Below are 14,641 nucleotides of genomic sequence, written 5' to 3' on the forward strand. Positions count from 1 at the left end.
TTGATTATAAATGCACAAATGCATCCATCTGCATGCATTTATATAGTTTATTGGAAGAGAATTCCTAATTTTGCAATATTTTGGGATGAAATTTTGCATCCAAATAAATTCCATTGTGTTCTTTAGTAACCCTTTACTTACATAACTGCTCATAACATTGACCTAACAGTATGTTATAACAGGACATGACAGCTTATAACAGCTGCCATAGTCTGTCACAACATACAAATGATTATGCTTTGATATGAATGACATTACAGTGTGTATAATGTGTTTTATGCTTGTTAAGTGGTTTAAGAATATTTCTTGCTTGCTCTGAAGTACTCACTTTGTCTATATTCTGTTTGTCTTAATCCAAGATCAGTGATTAAATGCGAATGCTTTAATCCATTTTAAATGTAGTGCAAAGTGTGACATTTTAAAATTCTTTTTCATTGTCTCAGTGGATTTCTGTTATTAATCCATAGGCCAACTATTTTAATTTTGGTGTAGTACGTTTATGTGTGATTTTTATCATAAAAAAGGAGGTAAATAGTGGGGAAACCGCAGTTAGTTTATTAGTTTCAGAATTGTGAGTTTCATGTTCTATTACAATGTTTAGATTGGATACCCCAAGGATGTAATGGATTCATACCTAAGGTCTCACAATATTCTTTGGGCTCCTCAGGAGATGAGCTTCTGAAGCTGGGGGAGGAGGACGAGCAAGGCTGGTGTAAAGGGCAGCTACAAAACGGACAAGTCGGCCTTTACCCTGCTAACTACGTCCAGGTGCTCGGGTCCTGACAAGACTCCTACAGCTTAAAATGTTGAGGTCATGTGACTCTTGTCTAACCAGCTGTGAGGCTGAGATACATCAGCTGGTGGTTGGAATATCCTTTAAGGCAAAGTAGATGCAAAATTCTGGCTAAAAATGTCAGCACTGGTGGCGTTAGTCTTCCAAAGGATTTAAGCCTTTCGGGTGATGCCATAACTGTGAATAGTGACACTGGCTTGTGTACACCCATGGAACACTCGGTGGATGTGACAGGGAAATTCTAAACTAGCAGTGAGGCATGATATTGGCTTGATATTCTGCTATGACCTGGACTAGCTTAGTCAATAGAACACTTATATAAAACTACTATTTGAAAAAAATTCTTTTGCTGGCTTATCTTTTGATTGCGTAACATTAGATATGCGTGTGCTTTATTTTTAATTGCTTGCTTCGCCTCGTATTTATCAGCGGTGATACGATTCAAGCAGAACCGGGCTGAAGGTTTGTTTACATGCTTATTAGAGGTAGATTTTGAATGAAGATTTTGTAGTTTTTTTTTTTCTTCCCAATAATTCTGTTGCCAGTGGGCTAAGATAGTTGACCAGTCAAAGTGAAACTAAGCTATGTGAGAATGATTCTAAGACCGAGTGTGTGTCTCAGGCTGCCTGTTTTACAGATATCTTGTATGTGGCATTGGGTGTGTCACTCTCCAGCTCACCATTTATTTTATTTTTTTGGAAACCGATTCATTTACAAAGTGATTAAAATAAATGACGGGGAAAAAAATTAGGTCTTGTTCAATAATTCTGCTGTGTTAGCTCTGCTGGATTGTGGGTAAGAAGGTCTAGAGTAAAAATGCCTGAAATAAAGTAAGTGGAATGAGACAAAACAGCACTCATGTAATCATTAACCCAGTCTTGGTGTTAACTCTTCTGAGTATGATATCTGCAAATGCGAATGATTTAACTTTCTGTATATTTTAAATTGATAATCACTACATACACCCAACCATACACCACCAGCCAGTCCTTGGGTGTAGCAACTCCTTTCAAACAATGGTGTTACTACAGTAACGCACAGTATAACTGTTGTTTTCTTAGGAGATGTGGAGTTTTACAGTCCTGGGGTAAATACCAAAGCTAAAAGCCTAGAATACTTTCCTCAATACACCACGATCACATTCAGCACTGAATAATACTATCTTCCAGTACAGCTCACATCTGCATGCAGCATGTTGCTAAATACAACTAGACAAACCAATGTTGGTGAGAAGCGTCACTCGAAATTGCATATGTAGACAACTGCTTGCCTTTAAGAATATAGGTCATTTTAAAAATTATATATGTGGCTTTTTGCTATGTTTAAGTTTAGTTGTGGGGGGGAGACTGACTGAATTAGTTTGGTTATTTACCATACTTTCAGATAATTTATTTTTTTCTTTCAAATACAGCACAATGTCACCCTGATCCCTCTTCTGCATATCACACTTTTAAGTACACTGCACACTAAGGTTTGTAAATGTCTATGCATATATGCTTAAACGTTTCTTATTTTGTATATACAGGGTGAGCCAAAAGTAGATATAGTTTTTTTTTTTTTTACAGCACTGATTGGATCACGTTTAGTCTCTTAGATGTTCGAAACGTCCTCCATCAACATTCTCCCGGTTAGTATTGTGAGATAAACCCCTTTCAAATCATACACTGTGTGGGTCTTCCTCTCTAAAACCTTCTCCTTTACAATATCGCATGAGTGTCAGGTTGGGTGAACGTGGTGGCCAGTCAGTGCTGCCACATTTCACGATCCAGCACTGTGGAAAGGTGTTACCAGTACTGTGAAATAAGTGTATACCTACTTTTAAAAATAACTCTCAAAAATAAACTTTACTTTATAAAATAGAACAGCCCACCCAGTATTTCATCTGATACTGCCTCCGATATAAAGTAGCTCAAACTATTTAGGAGTTTCCACCGTTTCTTTTTCTTATAAGAATACACTATACAGTACACAATGTATTAAAGATTACCTAAAACTATGGCAAACTACGGCAAAACAAATGCATTGGTGCGTGTACAAAATTTGGTTGACGAACAGATTCCTTGACCAGATTCCCTTTTCATACTAGTATAGCACTGGCAGGGGACATGTCCCAGCATGCCCCTGCATGTCCCAACATGCCCCGCGTGCAATTGTAAATAGAAAGACCACAACAGGCACCCGACAAGCACCGAACCCAAATACACAGGCGAGAAACCAGGCTGTAAGCCGCTGAACTGCAAGATGCACACACGGAAGATTTGCACACGCTAAACACACGCAAGGATCGCACCAGATACTCACAGGACACGGGCAAACACACGCGCAACAACAGAGAAACGCAACCATTAACATTAACAACGACAATACAAGGGTTAAGGCCTGTATTCTCCAGTTTTTCTCCATTGGTTTGGCTCATTTCTTGAAACAGAAATGACATTCTCAAAATAACATGGGCAAATCTCCAAACCACCTTGCAATTGTTCACAACAGAATGGCATTTCTCATTGATGTCATCAAATTGCAAATGTCTTAGTACATGTCTCAAGTGTCTCAGTGCATCTTTGCAAACAGTTATGTACTAGTAGCCTACAATTAGCACAATGAGCCCACATTTAGCACATTTTCCAAATAAATAGATCTTGCTTATCTAAACTGATTAGTTGATTCTCAGTCTAATGGTTGTTCTCTCCAAAACATGTCAGCATGATTTCATTGTGTAAGTGATCATATGCACAATGTTCAATTGTCAAAATTAGTCAAGAATATAATACCATGAACAACATGTATGAATTTCTTGGAACATTTGATAAATTCATCACAGTAATTGAGAGTCAGGTGAAATTAGAACTTGACTAACGAAGGAGGAGTTTCCCACATCTCAGATCACCAACCAAACCGTTTGTTTAGTTACCTGACAGGTGCTGTCTATGGTTGTGAATGCTGCCAAACATCTATATAAGGAGCTTGGCCAGGGCCAGTACCATTTGCAGTATAAACATGGAGGTACCTCTCCAAGTAAATGAACAAGGGCAACTTCCTGCTCGGAGGAGGAGGAGTGAGGATGCGTGGTGGTGCAATAGGGGGAAGAGGCTGAGGAGCACGAAGACACCATGCTGTCCCCGATGAAATTCAGGCCACAATTATAGACCATGTTGTCAACCATCACCTCACAATGGCAGAAGCAGGTCGCCGAGTGCAGCCTGATGTGCCTCCCTCTAGTCTCCCCCATCATCCATACCTTTCGCAAGAAAAACAGGTATGTACTCAGTCAATGATGGAATTAAAAATGACAAAGAAAATAAATCGGAATTACTGATAGTTTAGAGTAGTATTCCAGGCAGGGATGCATTACAGTTGTAAGTAAAACAGCAATACAATTACATTGGTAACTCATCCTGTAACAAATACATGTCATACATTACAAATTGTCATGCAGTGTTGTCCTTTGACATCTATGTCTAGGATTGGATGACAACCTCACATGGGTGGCAGAGGAAAACTTCTCAATGGACAAGAGATCTGTAACATGGTGATTGCGAATAATACTATCACACTGAGACAGGTCTGTGATGCAATCCTTCAAGACAATGCCATATTCCAAAATGTCAACTCCATCAGCATCTCCACTATAGACTGGGTACTGAAGAAGCATCAGATGATCACGAAGCAGATTTACAGGGTACCGTTTGAGAGGAACTCTGACAGACTGAAAGAGCTGCGGTACCAGTATGTGCATGTATGTCAGTTATTGGTCGTCTATCATTGTAACATAACAGTAAGCAGTGGTTCCTAATTTATTTATGTTTTGTTTTCAGTATCCTCTTTACCTTCAGAATCCAGCTTTATCTGACTACAGCATTTTGCCTAAAAACTGCAACAGTCTTCAGTATTTCTGCCTCCTCAAATACTCCCTGCAGTACCTTTGCATAGGCCTGTACCCCAGGTTTGGAACCACTGGTGTAGTGGCCAGTAGTAGGCTATATTGAACTTGTGGAGGAGAACATAGAACAATCCTATGTAATTTTCTATTACTGTTATGTATGACTCCTCTATTACTGATTTGATTTTTTTATTCTCTATTGTAGAGAATAATGGTATTAGAAGGGAATGAAACACCTCACATCCTTGTGTTTGTCGAAGAGGCTGGTTTCAACTTGGCCAGCGGGCCACGGTGGATGTCTCAGGCCAGCGAGGGGGCAATTTAACAATGTGTGCTGCCATATCTGAGAATGGTGTGGTCACACACATCCCCAATTTAGGCCCATACAACACTGAAAAGCTCCTCATTTTCTTGGACCATCTTTATACTGATCTGGTCCCAGAAAATGAGAGAGGCCTCGAAGGGTCTCACCTACCACACTATGTGATCGTGTGGGACAATGTGAATTTCCACCGTGGCCCGCTCATCAGGGCCTGGTTCACTACCCATCCTAGGATGCTCATGGAGCTACTACCACCATACTCTCCTTTCCTCAATCGGATTGAGGAGTTTTATTCCGCTTGGAGGTGGAGAGTATATGAACATCGGGCTCAAGACCAGAGGTCCCTGCTCCATGCAATGGATGCTGCGTGCGAGGACATCACAGGGGATCAGTGTAGGGGATGGTTGAGACATTCGCGCCGTTTCTTCCCTCACTGCATTGCAAGGGAAAATATCCACTGCGAAGTGGAGGAAAATCTATGGGCAAACAGAGAGCAGCGTTTGGAGGATGAGGACGGTGGCCAGGAGAGGGAGGGTGGCGAGAGCGACCAGTGAAAGTCTTACTGTAGTTGTGAAACTTTATTTACAGCACTGTAGGCTAGATTCTGTGTGTACATGCACAGAATACTGTACACATTTTCTTTTTATGTACTCTAATGTATGAAAGTTACTTTATGTGTGTGAATAAAAATGGTTACAATTTCCTTGGCAGTATGAGTGCCATGTGTGTGATGTTAAACTTTGGAGGCTGCTCTTACTGTAGAATCATTTTTTTCAGTTTTATACATTATTGTATTCCGTTAGCTAGACCTCTGCCATAGTGACAAAACATCTAGGCATTTTGACTTGCGGTGCACAGTGCCAAAGGGACTTTGGATTTTGGGGGCACTGACTATATGAGAAAGGAATTTAGTTTTTTTTTTTTTTTTAAATAAACGGAGAAAAACTGTAGTAAAGAGCGTGATTTCCCTGGCAAGCAAGTCTCCATGGCTCTCTCTGCTCCTGCGATGCTGCGATCCACCCTTCACCACACTATACTGTTTTTACTATAAAAACCAGAAAAATAAAAACTATTTGGTAGGTTTGTGAATGAATTAATCGAACGTCAGTGCTTTCTTATGGGAAAGATTGTTTTGGTTCGTGTACAAATTGGTTCACGACCACTTTCCTGGAACGGATTGTGTTCGTGAACCACAGGCACCATTGTATTATCAAATCAAGCACCATCCATGCTGAGCAAGTGGATTAGACATGGGAATAACACCTGCTGTAGCAAATAGCTAGAATGACGAGAACAGTAGACTGCTTGATGTAAACGTATCAGTAGCAAGAACATTACTCCTGTGTTCTGTTGACTAAAGCACAAGAAAATGTACGCTGCATGGAAGTGACGAGGCTGCCTTTACTCAATGTTTTTCGTACAGGTGTTTCATGAAATGGAATACTTACTGACATAGTAGAAATTTTGCCACCTTCTCACAATCTCTTTCTTCAACCTATGGGCTCATAATTTACAACATGAAAAAGATGGCTTTGTTAGTGAGAATCTGGTATGGAAGGTAGATTAGCATGATTTTGGGATTCTTAGGAATGAATGTTCATAAACACCACATAACACTTTCTACTATTCCCATTATGTATCTGGTCTGGTAATGGATAGATGGATCCATGCCTATCAAACGGTACAACCTTGACAATACTATCTCAATACTATCTGGCAAGTCAAACAAAATCACATTACCAGAGGTCACAACGAGTTACAAACCCTCAAACTTGCTGTGTGCGTCACTTACACGGAAACATGTTTAAAGTTAATTAGAAACTCACTGTTTGCCACACCAGAGCCAAAGGAAGTTCTTTCATGCAGGGCATACTTCAGTGTTAACTTGAAACACTCTGAGCTTTAAAATCATTTAATGCACTTATACAGGTATCCCCGCTTTACGGACGTTTGCTTTACGCCGTTTCTCTTTTTCAAAAGACCTGCATTAACCCTACACCTGCTTTTGCCAGCTGAAAGAAATTCAAAGCGAGCCAATCAGTGAGCCGATTACTGATATACAGGCCTGTTCCGCATAACAACGTTTCGGTTGACGACGGACCACATATACGACGGCAGTCCCATAAGATTATAATGGAGATGAAACTCCTTTTGCCTAGTGACATCGTAGCACAACACGGTACTTGTGCTTGTGGTGATTCTGGTGTAAACAAACCTACTGTGCTGCCAGTCATATAAAATTATAACAAATACAATTATGTACAATACATATTACTTGATAATGATATTGATAATGATACAACTATGTTGCTCATTTATGTATTTACTATACTGGACATTTTAAATCATTATTTAGGCTATACCATATAGCCTAAGTGTGTAGTAGATGATACCATCTAGGTTTTATCGTTATCATTCCTGCTTTTACTATACGTTAATGTTATTTGGTATGATTTGATGGGTTATTTGTGGGTCTAGAAATTCTCAAAAAATTCTGCTATACAAATTAATGGTAATTACTTCTTCACTTTACACCATTTCAGATTTGGAAAGGTTTCATAGGAATGATCCACTTCTGTGTCTTTAAAGTGGGGGATACCTGTCTTAACATTATGATGTTAGTTCAGTACAGCAAACATTTGGTAAACAGTCAGTTGGTAAACATTAAAGGATTAAATTAACCTAAACATATCTAATAGTCTATGCTACGTCCTACAATGTTACTTTTCTATGGCTTGCAGTTTTTCCAAATGACAAAACTCCACCAAACATACTCCCTTAAAGTACTTTATGCACAAACTGTGCCAATTAGCTGCAATAACGGATGGTTTTGGAAACTACTGGGTGATCCAAATGAAAAATATTATCAAGATATGTAATGCACGCATGAATATTTGAAAACACAGGGCCGATCAGCAACAGAACTGTTTTCCATAACGATAAAAGACTGGATGTATATTTAACCAAGCAAAAAAAAATAATAATAAAAAAAACATGGTAGAAACATGATTCTGCACATTGGACCCCTCAGTCTCATCTGAGGCCTTTAATTTGTGGCTAGCGGCTGTGTGTGGATGTCATGCTGCCTTTTGGGGAATCTGTACTTGATTATCTAAACACCAGAAGCAACCTTTTCCATCTGAGAGGGATGCCAATGTAATTCGTTCCGCTTTTTTCATGACGGTGAAAGAGCCCTCACAATGACAAAACACATTTCTCCCGACATAAGCTGAGGTGGAAAACAAACTGAACAGAGATATAATAAATGAATATTCTGATAAAATGAACTACTATGACTCATGCTGCAAAAAGACCAAACGGAGCAAAAAGCCACTTGTATACATAAGAAATGTGCCATCTGCTGAGATTGGCTAATTTGGGTGGATATGTGGGTGGGTGGAAAGCTTGCATGGAGACCCCCGCAATGTCTGGAGAGCAAATACCAAGCTGGCAAAAAAAGACAGAAAAAAGAGGAAAACAGGAAATATAGAGGCATTAAGCCAAGACAAACTGCCAGTTCGTGAGCAAGATCTTGATCCCCTTAATGACGGACACCACGGAGGTGGCCGGGTTCAGCTTCAGCGTGTTGGCGTCGCCCTTCTTGCACTTGTCCCGGAAGACGTAAATGCAGCCGTTGCAGCTGGCCACCTTCCAGAGCGACGGCACACAGCTCCACGTGTCGGGGAAGCGGAGGCGCGTGAAGCTCTCCAGCAGCGGGTTGTAGCACACCAGGGAATCGCCCTCGGCCACCACGAAGATCAGGTCCTTGTGCGCGGTGGCATGCATGCGCCCCGCGAACGGCAGCACGTACGGCTTCATGTGGCACTTCTGGGCCGCCATGTCGAAGCACTGGATGAGCCGCGAGGGCTTGCTGAAAAAGTCCATGTCGTTCTCCTCGCCCCCGAGCAAGTAGATAGTGCCACCCAGGTTGACGCCGGCTGCCCCCGACACGGCCGTGTCCAGCCGGCTTGTCTCGGTCCACATGTTGTCCTGCACCGTGTAGTAAATGACAACATTGGAAAGTGTGTCCTGCAGAGTCTTGCCACCCAAAGAGTAAATGACGTCCTCGCTGGGCACCGACACTAGCGTCTGCTGCAGTCGGTCGCGTAGTAATGGGGCACAGAGCTCCCAGTCCATGGTGTGCATGTTGCACTTCCACATGCGACGGGGGATGGACCCTCCCACCACATAGAGGTCACCCCCGTGCTTGCAGGCGGCCGTGATCTGGTGGCACAGACTGTTCTGGCCACAGACGCTGATGCTGTCGTCTTCGTCACAGTGCAGGGACACGGCCAGCGAGTGCGTGCGCGTTTCCTCTTTGCCGATCAGGTAGATGTGCACGTTCTCGCCAATCTCCTGGGGGGAGGGGCAGGATAAATAGGCACAGAACATTCTGGAAGCGTTTAAAGGCTGACATCCCATAGGATCCCAAGCCCTAAATAAACATCAAGTTGGCATTTCGTTTTTATATATTCCAGAAACCTGCATAATGAAATGCCCTGATTTAATGATTTAATAGATTTGGGCAGATTGAACTGAAGGACTCATAATTCTAGTGGTTCAGAAGCACAGTCACAGCTTCCAAGCAATGCTTATGGGTGTCAGCAAGCTGCCTGCTGTTTCAGGTCATTCTTTCCACAGTATTATTCAACACACACCACCCAGATCCAAAGTGAAACAGCAATGATCACATGATCGTCCATTATTCTCATGCGCTGAATCGAAAGCTATGAAGCAAACAGTTTATGAGAAAAAGGACTAACCTGAACAAATTACAAGACAAAAAAAAAACCCTGGAAAGTTTTAGTTTTGAGACAAAACCTCCCAAATTCAGCTACAAAAATTTAATGCCATACACACTTAAATCATGTAGGTGCTTTGCCTTCCTCATGATTTAGGTCACGTCATGCAAAAACACCTTAAAAGGTGGCCGCATACTTCAAACAATGTCCGGACCGAACGAAATCTAACACGTCTGTGAGAACAATCTGTCTCATATGTAAAGCAATGCCGCTACTTTGTTTGCTCTACGTCATGCCGCGATCCTGGAGGATGAAGAACGGTTTTGATGCAGCAGTCCCACTTATGGGGAGCAAATAACAGTATTGTGGTGAGTTTGTGAGTCGTTTTAATAAAGATTACAGCTCTTTTAAAATGGAAGTTGCTCTTTTTTTATTACAGCCACTACTGCTTTAATACTAGAAGTCGCTGAGACAGGGAAACGAACAATATACATTATGCTACATGCTAACAAAACACATGCATTACACGGCAAACATTACAGTTATGACGTTTACTATAAACCTAAATATGCATTAATTTACACTATTTAAATTGTGGTGTGGCGTAAAGCATGCTGGTAGATGCATAATTTGTCCTGCTTACCAACACTGCAGCCAATCATGGACAGTGGGTGGGAACAGAACAAACGGGAAAGTTGACCTCAGGGACCCTGCATAGGCAGTGCGCTGAAACGATGATCACCAGTGTTCAAGTCTCGTACAATGTCATATCGGCAAAATGACGTCAATTTCGCCAATTTCGTCTGAAGTATACGGCCACCCTAACAGTAGCAAGGAGAAACGCTCAGCGCTTCGTGAGTCTGGGCCCACAAAATGGCAGAAGGCAAAAGGCAGTGATTCAGTGCTTACCAGGGGATTTCCCTAACCAAAAGTACACTAAGAACATACGCCCAATCACCTGTCAGGAAGCAGGGGTGATGCCAGTCTCTTCACTACAGGATTAGCAATGGGGATGTTCTGAACAAAAGGATCTCTGACAACCGAGGGCTACGCGTTAAGCAGAGAAGCGGGTTATTGTGGAGATTTACATTTTATGACAGAGCTGTACTTAAAGCTGTCAGGGACCACTATGGTATTCCATATTCTCCATGGGAAGCCATCACAGATGTATAAAGTATAAGGCTGGACACCAACAGAAAGAGTGTAAAATGCTGGTATCAAAGGCAGAAAACATCTATCTGCAGAACCAAAGTTACTGAAAACATGCAGATCGAAAGTTTAATCAAACACTGACAGTCCTACTGTCGCCTTTCATAATTCCCAAATTCACGAGGTACTACATTTTAAACAAGACGACGCATGTACCACTTCCAGATACCATGTCACCAACGTGTAACATTTCAAAGGCTACAGTAAGACACGTGTGTGTGTGTGTGTGTGTGTGATGCTACTCACTTGTGACAAAATCACAATAATGTGGAACTAGACTACTTCTGTTAATTTTTTTTTTCAGAAGAGCATACCTTCAAGCTGTCCAGCAACATGTTGGAGAACTCCTGTCTTTCCACCCTGTTATGGTTTATCCACGAATCAATAGCTCCAGTAGGATTCTGGGAAGTTGGTACCCCATCTACGGCATTAACAAAGTAGAGAAGTAACACTTTTACATAGGCAGGATAATTCCTTTCGCCACTAAACCGCGAAGCTTGTACATTACGCATGTCCTTATATTAACAACACACAAGAAAATCTTTGCAGTTCAAAATATTAGTTAAAATAAGAAACCTCGATTATAAAACCTCCCAGTAACGTCCACAAAATGTCAAATTTTCTATAGTGGAAGTTAAGCTGTCTCGCAGTCATAATGTAAGCAGCCATATTGGCGCAAGACTTACCTTTGATGATGTCCATGAGGAGACGCAGGGGCAGATTGAGAAACTCCTCTGATTGGTGGAGCTGAACCAGGTGGATCTTGGCACAGTGCTTAGCAGCTGTGTAGAGCTCCTGATCACTGTGCGTATCAGCCAACCACATTACCTGCAGGAAGAAAAATGGACCAAATATAAAAGCTAGTATGGCACCCTCCGGCCAATCACAGTCTGTTTTAACCCAAAACCCATTGTGTTTCTTATGTTTAAATGATTAGATGAAGATTTAATGTCTGCTCTTATTATAAATGTCATCAGTAGAGATGTCTGGATCCACTTTTGTGGTACCCCAATCCGATCCTTTCAATATTTATATCTGCCAGTTCCAAGTCCAGATCCAGATCTACTAACATTTAAAAATGCATAAACATACAGTAGGAGTTGGTGCATTCTTTGTCTGACTAAACCGAACAATTTCACAGTGTTCTTCCTTATGATGCTTCTGCAAGTGCCTAATTAGATTTGTTATATTAAACGGTTCTCTTTTGCAACCTCCACTCGAAAGGATGGCTTTGCAAACACTGCAGGTAGCTGCTGGCCTTCTTTGAGTTTCCAATTTAAAGAATTTCCGCACGGCTGACGACAGCAGTGTCAAGCCGCGTGCTTCAGGTGTGACAGAATCTTACAATTTGTGCAGCTGACATGAATCAGGCGGAGGTGGGAATTTAAATAGCTTCGGCTTTGAATCAGGCTGTGGTCCTGATACCAATTAATTAAAAAAATGCCTGCATCGGCCCCGAGTCAGACCTTCGATATTGGCTCGCGACATCACTGGTGTCACTGGTAAATACTACAAGAAACCAAGGCACTCATAAAGAGGCAGATTTCTCCACTAGTGAAAATCTCAACGAATCACCTGCAGACAATTCTTGACCTCCGTGGTGCGTGATAAGAAACGGGAGCACTCCTCGAAAAGTGCCGTCAGCTGGTACATGTCGGCCATCTCGTAGATGTCCTGAAGGTCCTCCACCCTCAGTTTTATGGTACCGTGGTAGATGTAGTCGACCAGAAGCTGAAAGATGGGGGCGCTGACCCCCTTCAGCTCGATGCTGCGGTTCTGCGCCTCCTTCAGGTTCGACGTGAACATTGAGCGGAAGAAGAGGCTCTGGGCCGACAGCAGCAGGCGGTGCAGGTGGAACTCCCGGCCATCCACCATGACGGTGACGTCGGCAAAGAGGCCGTCTTCCAAGCAGAGATCCATGATGCTCTTCACCACACGGCCGGAGTGTGACCGATCAGTGAATGTGTAGCCCAGGAAGTAATTCTCCTCACCAGAGGAGCCTCCAACACTGAGTGGACCTTCATCTTCACTGGATTCCATATGACCTGCTAAGTATTGAAACATCATATCATCCACAATTACATTACACTACATCTTAAAAACTGTTATAACGGAAAAAAAACTAATGGCATAAAAAAAAAAACCAAAAGCTGTAAGGTACTTTTAAAACTTAACATGTTTAATTATATTTTTCTATCATAATGTTAATGCCATTATTCCATTTATATGACTGCATATGAAATATCATATGCCGACACGTCATCGTTGGATGTTTTTGTGCCTGCATTTAAGTAGTGTAAGACTAATATTTCAATACTGTATTTCAGTTACACTTACTTTATAAAACATACAATAACAGCGCATGCGATTATAAGTTACTGAATATTCATATTTATTATCAATAACTGCTTATCCACGCAGGATTTTAAGGACTGGGTAACACCCACGACAGGACGCCATTTCCACCGCGATTCACCGCCTGCACACTTATGGTGCGTTCGATTATTTCTCTCCAACTCGGAACTCGGACGTACTAAAATATTTTATAATGTACTAAATGTACTAAAATACTTTATAAAGCTTTTAATGTGGTTTGACTAGTTTCTATTTCTTGTTTGTTTGTCTCTCGGAAATAATAATCTTACTCCAAAACTGCTCAAATATAAAGCAACAACACACAGCAGCGTATTCATGGAGGCAGCCATGTTTGTTCCGAGTTGTGGAAGCTCGAACGGGAGATTGTCGGAGGTAATGTCACTCAACTCGGAATTTTCGAGTTCCGAGACAACGCACAAATATTACCATGAAGAACCACAATCCCAAGAGGAGTCAGTCTGGGAGGGCAAAGAGCTCAAAGTAGCGGGGCAGCCGGGAAAACACGGGCTTAGTTACACATGCGGCACAGGCGGAGCTGGCGATGGCCAAGTGTCAAGCAGCGCAGCCGGGAAGGTAACAGCCCATAACTAGCTAACCCCAGAGCTCCTAATATCACACAGCGCAATTTCTAAATCAGCGACGTTATCAGAAGCACAAAAACATCACAAACACAACATGCTCGCCACAACTGAAAACTAACTGATACAGAACTAACTAGCTAATGGTTTCGGCTAGCGAACACGTTCGCCTAAGTCGGAAGGCATAGTCCAGATAAATGAAATTATTTAGCTAAATGACAAGAGAGTGACCGAAACTGGGCATCAAACCCAATGTGAAAACGCCGATTACACACAAAAGGCGTGTTACTCCGTTAGCTAGCACGCTCGCCTCGCAGGCACCGCTGCCGTTCCGGCTCATTAAATAACTTTTATGCTGTTTACCAGTGTTTCCAGACTTAGAGGCTTCCGTGTATGAACTCCCCCGGAGGATTCTCTGTAGTATGCTGAGAGAAAGCAGCGGAGGGTGGGACGCAAACGACCAGCAGAGCGAAGCCCAGGCAGAGTTTGTGTGCAACGCTGAAAAGGCTCCGTCTAGAAATGCAGCCGTGCATCTAATTCAAAAGTCATATTCCGCATTTAATTAAGTTACACTTTATATAAAGCCAAATCGCCCTATTGGTATTCATACATGACATGCACCACACTCGGTTTAGCTAAATCCATGCACTGAGTTCATGGATGTGTTTAGATCCAAAAATACACGTCAGTCAGCTCAATCGCTTTCAAGCCTCCAATTTGCGTTTTTGCTTCGACTGGTGA

At 42.0% G+C, this 14,641-nt stretch overlaps 2 protein-coding genes across 7 annotated transcripts in view; one reads left to right on the top strand and one right to left on the bottom strand.

Moving 5' to 3' along the window:
* Nucleotides 1–1,643, top strand: part of pacsin3 (protein kinase C and casein kinase substrate in neurons 3) — an 18,245-nt gene extending 16,602 nt beyond the window's left edge. For all 5 annotated transcript variants that reach the window (XM_049029989.1, XM_049029993.1, XM_049029992.1 and 2 more), the window contains one exon: nucleotides 668–1,643. In XM_049029989.1, coding sequence (XP_048885946.1) covers nucleotides 668–783 — 116 coding nt within the window. In that variant the 3' untranslated portion in view covers nucleotides 784–1,643. The remainder of the gene's footprint in view (nucleotides 1–667) is intronic.
* kbtbd4 (kelch repeat and BTB (POZ) domain containing 4) lies at nucleotides 1,251–14,398 on the bottom strand. 2 transcript variants are annotated; one of them, XR_007400591.1, is made up of 6 exons: nucleotides 14,264–14,398; nucleotides 12,522–12,994; nucleotides 11,633–11,774; nucleotides 11,261–11,367; nucleotides 6,444–9,351; nucleotides 1,251–4,031 (listed from the first exon to the last, which is right to left on the bottom strand). XR_007400591.1 is itself a non-coding variant. In XM_049029988.1 (5 exons), exons 2-5 carry the CDS (start codon nucleotides 12,984–12,986, stop codon nucleotides 8,491–8,493), a joined length of 1,575 nt encoding a protein of 524 aa, XP_048885945.1. In that variant the 5' UTR covers nucleotides 12,987–12,994; nucleotides 14,264–14,398; the 3' UTR covers nucleotides 4,097–8,490. The 2 variants fall into 2 exon arrangements, 1 of the variants encoding a protein (XP_048885945.1); XM_049029988.1 differs by lacking the exon at nucleotides 1,251–4,031 and having other exon boundaries at nucleotides 4,097–9,351.
* Between the last annotated feature and the right edge of the window lie 243 nt (nucleotides 14,399–14,641).

Source organism: Brienomyrus brachyistius, chromosome 11 (genome assembly GCF_023856365.1).
Source record: "Brienomyrus brachyistius isolate T26 chromosome 11, BBRACH_0.4, whole genome shotgun sequence".
Lineage (NCBI taxonomy): Eukaryota > Metazoa > Chordata > Actinopteri > Osteoglossiformes > Mormyridae > Brienomyrus > Brienomyrus brachyistius.

Excerpts from the sequence above, each read along its gene's own strand:
- kbtbd4 (XM_049029988.1), bottom strand. The coding sequence starts at position 12,986 with ATGGAATCCAGTGAAGATGAAGGTCCACTCAGTGTTGGAGGCTCCTCT. Across the intron at positions 11,775-12,521 it reads AGGTCAAGAATTGTCTGCAG|GTAATGTGGTTGGCTGATAC; the intron begins GTGATTCGTTGA and ends TTCTTCCTGCAG. Across the intron at positions 9,352-11,260 it reads TGTTGCTGGACAGCTTGAAG|GAGATTGGCGAGAACGTGCA; the intron begins GTATGCTCTTCT and ends CCCTCCCCCCAG.